This window comes from Monodon monoceros, unplaced genomic scaffold (genome assembly GCF_005190385.1).
Source record: "Monodon monoceros isolate NGI ecotype Baffin Bay Population unplaced genomic scaffold, NGI_Narwhal_1 Super_Scaffold_5, whole genome shotgun sequence".
In the NCBI taxonomy this organism is placed as follows: Eukaryota; Metazoa; Chordata; class Mammalia; order Artiodactyla; family Monodontidae; genus Monodon; species Monodon monoceros.
In genome coordinates, this window is record NW_021703782.1 from 43,622,378 (window position 1) to 43,629,987 (window position 7,610).

A 7,610-nucleotide genomic window follows, 5' to 3' on the forward strand; every position below is an offset into this window, starting at 1 on the left:
TATCGATGTTAACATGATGGAAAAACATTTCAATAAATGGTTCTAGGATGATTAGTTAGCAATCTAGGAAGAAATCAAAATAAAATCTCATCTCATACCATATGTGATAGTAAAATCTTGATGGAATGGAGAATTGACAGTAAGATTAGATTTAAAAAGGAGAGAGGAGGCCCACGGTAACCTTGTAAGCTCATGAGAAATAGCTAACCTATTTTAAAAAGTTGGTTATTTTTTAATATATACAAAATTTTAACTTCAGATGAAACAGGACATGGCTACAGAGACTTGCCTGGAAAGATGCCTGAATGAAGCCTGATCTCAGAATTTCCTCACCCAGAAACCAACAAAATAAGGAAAATTAAGTAAAATGTACAAAATACATAAGCAGCCATCAAAGAATGGAAGAGGAATAATATTTGAAAAGTGTTAAGACATGAATTAGGGAGGAACAATGGAATAGCTCATTTTATATGTCAGCTTGGCTAGACCATGGTACCCAGATACTTGGTCAAACACTATTCTAGATGTTTCTGTGAAAGTAGGTTTTACATGAGGTTATAGGAATTTGACATTTAAGTCAGTAGACTTTAAGTAAAGCATATTACCTTCCATATTACAGGTGGGCCTCATCCAATCAGTTGAAGGCCTTAATAGAAAAAGACTGACCCTCCCAGGAATAAGAAGGAATTCTGCCAGATACTGCCTTTGGACTTGAACAGCAACTCTTCCCTGGGTTTCCAGCTTGCAGCCTACCCTGCAGATTTTGGACTCGCCAAGCCTTTACAATCACCTAAGCAAATTCCTTAAAATATCAATCTCTCTCTTTCTCTGGTTCCCGCTGGTTCTGTTTCTGGAAAACCCTGACCAATACAGGCTGGGAAGCCAAATGTTTCCAAGCCTTCTCCATCTGCTGAATGTTTCCATCTGCCCCTCCTCCAGAGGGGAGAACAAGATAGCAAAGGACAAAAGTCTGTTGAAATTTTACTAAGGCCCTGGCCAACGCCAAGTTGGAGAACAGCAAATCCAAATGTTGAGTGAGTAACCTCAGGAAAAGATTGGAGACACACACACAGTTGCAGGCCCTCCCTGCTACCTTAGCAATTTACACATACTCCCCAGTGAAATACCTCAATGAAGATATTGATTACAGAAATTCCTCTCAACTTATACCAAAATTGATACATTTGAATTTTAAAAAATGTCACTAAGCTCTCAGATACTATTCATTCACGCTTCTTAGTTTCTCTCTTTTGCTACCTAGGCAGAATTTTTACTACTGAGTACAATAGATGTCAAGATTGTTATTCAAAGTGGCAATGAGAATAGTTTTCTATTTAATAATAGTTGAAGTCTCATATTTGGAATAAATCTGTGAAACTAAAATTTTATTTTTGACAGTTGTTTAATGCATTATAAACCTGAGGTTTTCCTGGTTATCACTGAATTCCATGTCCAGGTTGGCAGCTCTGCCTGTTTTGTTGTACGTGGAAGGAGTAATTCAAAGGGAGGCTCTGGTCTGCATAGTGGGCTGTAGGCAGGGAACACATCTTTGTCCCTTTGCCTGATCCCAAAGAGTCCATGCCCTGCCTGAAGCCAGAGACTCTGGAGACTCTTTTTCTTTTTAACAGAGAGTAAAGAAACAAGTTTATGACAGCATTAGAATTAATTAGTGCCAAGAAGAAGCCTTTTTGTAGCATGAAGGGACATCCCCAGGAAGTGGCAGGATTTCTGCATAGATCAGAGGCCTGTCCTCCAGTCTTGGTCGCTGCTGTTGTTGCACTTAGCCACCTGAGGGCTGTCTTCCCTGAGAGGAGTTTCATCTTCCCACCCATAAGCTGGATCCTGCTTTGTTTCCTTTTAGCTACAGCTACTATTACATCATACTCAGCTGAAATTAAGGAAAGCCTCTCTTGCAGATGTTTCTACAAAACCTAGAAGTTTTATTTAACTTTTGCTTTCTATTTGTGTTGTTCTGCTTTTTAGGAAAGGATTAAGCTGAAAAAACAGCAGAAGGGAGTTGTGTGCATGGTGAAGAGTTTAAGTGAATAAGAAGGATGGTGTGGGAATTTCTACCTTGGAGGGGAAGGAAATATTGTGATATGGGAATGTATCCTGGAATGCTGAGAGGGAGGGAATGTGCCAGGTGCCAGAACCATTAAATAGATAGCATGTTCTTCTGCCATTTATCTAAATATTTATTCCTGTCTCTCAGATATCAATACAAGCCACCATTTCATCTCTGAATGTAAACAAGACACTTCTTTGAAATGAGGGACGAAATGACAATTTTTCAACCTTCTCTAAAATTCATGACAGAATTCTGTTTTTTTAGGCTGCCTCCTTTGGAGGTCAGTTACTGAAAAGTAGGTCACAGTTCCTGAGAATTTTATAGAAAGAGACATATAATATTCTCATATACAACTGTCTGAAGGAAAACAGGAAAAAACCTAGTATATTTTAATTCCTTACTCTAATATATGATGCTAAATGCTTTAAAAAGCATGAGTTCATTTAATATTCATAAAAAATCTATAAATATTTTGAACCCATTTTATTTATGGAAAAACTGAGGCTTAGATTAAGTGGGTTTCACGACATAACACGTGTACAAGCAGAATGGAATTTCAATGAAAAATTTTTTATTGTGAGTTACGGGTGATTTTTTGAGCTTTGTATTCTGGATTTCTGTTATCATTGTTAAATCTGTTTTTACTCCTGAATTATACACAACACTCTCTTGCTCTATGGACTTCCATGGTTCATGTTATATTTTCAGGCGGTTTTGACTATTTTTTTCCTTTACCTTAAGTATTGAGAAAGAGGTTGCCTGATCCAGTTTCCCACTTTCCTTTTTTGAAGGAAGTCTGTCAGTCTTTATGTTCAGTATAATCTTTGTTATTTTGGAATCCACAGAAGATAGTGATATTCATAAAGTTAGGAAAAATTACCAAGTACTCATATAAAAGAATTCTTTTCATATCTAGCTCTAATATAAAATGAAATGTGTGTAAAGTTGCTGTAGTAACCAGTGTCACAATGATGAAAGTTAAGTAATGTAACTAATAAAGCCAATAATTCCAGGAAACATTACATTATCAGTAGTAATTAGATTTTTTGATGAGGGATTGAATTAGTTATCTATTCCTGCCTAATGAATTCTTTAAAATGATGAGCAGCTTACTGATATACAAAGTAGTATTAACTTAGATAAATTATCATTGTAAGTAATTAAGTCATAATTTAAAATAAATACAATATTAAACACATTAATATGATTTGCCAGTACATCGATTACATAAAATCATTTAGAAAAAAGATATACTACGTAAAAAGGAAAACTATGCACAGAAAAACTAACCGACATTATTTACCAGATCCTATACTATTTCCTTCTCTACCTCAGAGTCACTAACTTCTCTGATTTACGCTTCTACCTACTCCATTGTGGTTTCCGCTTATTCACTCCACCAAGCCAAATCTCATTAAGGTTGCCAATGCCATCTATATTCCTGATGTGGTATGTAGTTTCAATCCACATCTTCCATGAATCCACTGATTTCTTCTAAGCACCTTATTTTCTTAAATACACTCTTATCACTGTTCTCTGTTATTGTCCTTGTAATGTATGGCCATTCCACCTCTGTTTCCTTTGTGGCTCTTCTCTCCCCTCACTTTAAAGGTGAAAGATCCTCAGAATCAATTTTAAGTCTTTTTCTCACTCTTCACTATCTCCCCACACAACTACCTCCATTTCTGGCTTTCATTTGCCAGATAAGGTACCTCCAGCTACAGCATTCCTTTTAAATTATAAACTCACATATCCAACTTACAAATGACATTTGCACTTAAATGTCTTCCAGTCAACTAGAGAGGATATCTACTGCTTTTATTTTTATTTCCTGACATTCTCCACTCTTGCTTCTGGTGAGAGAATTCATTTGTTTTTCCTTCTTCTCATTAATGCATTAAGTATGATTATTATTTTTAGATTTCTTTCCCTTCAAAAATCTAAGAAACAAGAGGGCAGGAGCTGTATTTGTTGTGTTCACCTTTATATCCTGAGGGCAACATCCAACCTGGCTTACAGAAAGTCAGTTGTTACTTTTAATTTGAATATAATGTGATGGGTAAATGAATTGTGACATCCATTTCTTTAATCAAGTTGCACAATCAGGCTTGGTGTTTCTTTTTAAAGAATAAACAAATACAAGAAGTTTGCTATAATAAAAATTTAATAAATAAGACAAAATAAACTAATTATAAAGAACATATTATATTACACAATTTAAGGTACACAAAATATTATAAAAATAAAAATAATTTAAATCTTATAAATAGTTAAATAAATAAATATTAAAATAGATAAATAAATATTTAAGTACATAAATAAATATATCAGCATGGGCATCTGTGAGGGACTAGTACCTGTAGAGTAGAACATCATGTTGCTTAATATTCCTGAAGACATTTGACAAATTAATTCAATTCAGGGCATGAGGAGAGCAGAAATGAGAGTCTTTGACACGGCAGCACAGGTGGAAGTGTGGTCTCGTTAGTGAGAATCATTTCCGTGTTGAACCAGGTGTGTGTCATTCCTTCCTCCTGAGTCTTTCTTGCAAGTTTGTTGATGAAGAGAAGGATCTCATGACTTCTGCTCTGACAGTCTCCCAGGCACAAGGGCTGTACTTCTTCTCTTGCAGATAGACAGTGATTCTGTGGAAGTATTTCCTCACAGCCAGGATGGAGTCCTCCTTCAGCAGGGGAGTCCCTTCCAGCCCCGCCTCCTGCATCAGACAGGCTTGCAGGTCAGTGAGCTGCTGATAAAGTGCAGTGCAGAACTTGTCCAGGAGGGTCTCATCCCAAGCGGCAGCCGAGCCCTCTGTGCTGAAGAGCTGGAAGGTCTGCTGGATCATCTCATGGACGACAGCGATGGCTTGAGCCTTCTGGAACTGGTTGCCACCAAACGCCTCCTGGGGGAATCCAAAGTCATTTCTGTCCTTCAGGCAGGAGAAGGGGGAGATTCTCCTCATTTGTTGCAGGAGCATCAGGGCCCTCGTGTTAGCCAGGCTGTGGGTCTGAGGCAGGTCGCAGCCCAGAGAGCAGTTGGAGTTGCAGCTGAGCAGCACCAGGGCCAGGAGTAAAGACAAGGTTGGGGCCATCGGGGACCCTGCAGATGCTGCCGGCCTGGCAGAGGTGGGGACTCAGTGAAACCTGCTCTCTAGGTTCTCTGAAGACCTTCCTTCAGGCCTGGGTCTTAAATGGGAACCCATTCGTTTCCATTTTCTGAATGTTCAGTCTTACTTTCTATTTCTGTTTTTGCTTTTCATTTTGCACTCTCCAGATGGGTTAGGACAACATTTCTCAACCTTTTTTTCATTATTGCCTCTCTTTCCTCTGCCCACAGAGCCTTTTTAGATAGTTTTTTCCTAATTGCCCCCAACATGAAATTTTGATACCACAGATATACTGTGTATCTATTTTTGTACTCCATGTGTATCTTTACTTTATACATAGAAAAAGAAAGTGAAAATCTTACTCTTTCTATTCAGTGCAGGGTTAAGAATACGTAAAATTTTAAGCTATAATTTAAATTAAAAGCTATTGAATTTTAATTTAACATTATAACTAAGTTTTCAAAGTGATTTTAATGTAATATATTTACTTATATAAGTAGGAATGTTTCAAATTATATATTCAAATAAAATTTAGATACTTTATAATAATACCAGTGTACAGACATACTTAAAAATCATTCAAAGCTGCTCAAAATCATAGCAAAACTAAATTATTTCTTTAATATTTATTTTTAGGTACTTAACTTTTAATTTTGCTTCATATCAGAAAATAATTTTTAATTACACTGACTGCTAGATATTCATCTAGATATTGTCAACATTTTTTTCTGTTTATCACTTGCCATAATTATGGATGTGTTGAACAACTTTAGTAGAATTAAATAATAAAATATCATATTTTTTGTATTTTACTTACAAATACAATTTAAGACTTGTATTTAATTTCCCAATCCCAAATCACGCTGACCCTCAAACATAAGCAACATCCACAAGACAGCCAATGGCTGCTCGTAAGTATGTAAAGGCCACCTCTCACAATATGACTTTGAGATCAAGAAAATGATGGCGAGAAAGTCCTCCAATGAACCATCAAGTCACCTTAAGTCGTAATACTGATTTGTATACAGTGTGTTTACCTTCCCTGAAGTCCATGTCAATACTTCTCTTATGTATGATACACACAAAAAAATCTCAAAGACAAAAATGAATACAAAGGAATAAGGTTTTGTAGTATCAGGTTGAGTTTTGGAGTGCCACAAACCATTGTAATAGCAAGATTTGTTCATACTCCTAAAAACTATGTTTGCACCCATGGAAGCAGTATCATCCCCAGTGAGAATGCATGATTTAGCAATCATCACCGATTTGAAGGTTACTCTGTATTTTTGCATTAAATTTCAAATTTCCCAAAGACTGTCAAAGGTTCCAATCCAAGTCTATTCAAACAAAAGGAAACCATCTTTGTAATTAATTGAGAACTGGATAAATATTGATTGGTATTATGGAAAGAATTAACTTTCAACTCTGATCATGAATTCTTTTATTTTGCAGTGGATGTTCTGTGGCCTCAGCCCTCTCCAATTCCTATCTTTCAATAAATAATAGGTATGTGACCATCTTTGGCAAATCAGCTCTGTAGCAATTGGACTCTGTCATATTCTCTGTGGTATCCTCGGCACCAGGCCCAGTGTAATCACGCAACAGGTACTTTTAACTAAAGCAGTTTCTCAGATGTTCTCCTCCCACTGGAAGGCAGTTATGAATGACCAAGCTATTTTCCTTTATCACGGTCATATTTGCTGGGATTATAATAGACAGTGGCTAGTATTCCCACTCTACTCCTACTGGTATCAGTCATGCCTACTGAGTTTGTTGCTAAAACCACTAGGATTCTCTTTCCTTCAAGGTGCATATGGCTCTGGGGATTCAAGTTGTAAGAGCAGCACAATTTTCAGCCTTTGCCCGGCACTCTATTAAACTCAGGAGGATGGCCTCGTCGCTAATTTGTCCTCTACTAGGTCATGACAGAAAATAACCAGCTTGGTGTCACATACAGAGCCACATATCTGAACTCAAACTTTCCCTGATTCACACAGGTCACAGCAGCCAGACAATTTGCCACATTACTCTTTGCTGGATCTTTACTGATGTGACAATTACTACCTATATCCTGAGATTCTTTGGAGACTCCTCACAAGGAATGATGAGTGATCATTTTTATCCTGTATCTTCATTCCCTTCCATGGGACGATAGGCTCCATTCCTGATTTATTTCCAAAATTTGACACATAATAATTAAAGCATTACTGCAGGTCGAAAATCAAGGGTTTGGATTCTGAGTCCTTGGCCTGCACTTTTGGCCAGATAAATTGCTCATTCTTCTTTATTTACTCAGCATGAATATATTCTCTCTTCTAGATGCCAAGCATGTAGGTTTAAATGACCTTTCTGGTTTGAATATTTCAGTCCCCCCGAAATTATTAGTTTGAAGTCCTAACCCCCAAAGTGATTGTATCAGGTGGCGGACCCTTTGGG

The 7,610-nt window shown here is 37.0% G+C and overlaps 1 protein-coding gene across 1 annotated transcript; it reads right to left on the minus strand.

Annotated features, from left to right (window-relative positions):
- Positions 1-4,441: 4,441 nt before the first annotated feature.
- On the minus strand, positions 4,442-5,426 carry LOC114884650 (interferon alpha-1-like). Its single transcript, XM_029203757.1, has one exon. It carries the CDS (start codon positions 5,157-5,159, stop codon positions 4,590-4,592), a length of 570 nt encoding a protein of 189 aa, XP_029059590.1. The 5' UTR covers positions 5,160-5,426; the 3' UTR covers positions 4,442-4,589.
- Between the last annotated feature and the right edge of the window lie 2,184 nt (positions 5,427-7,610).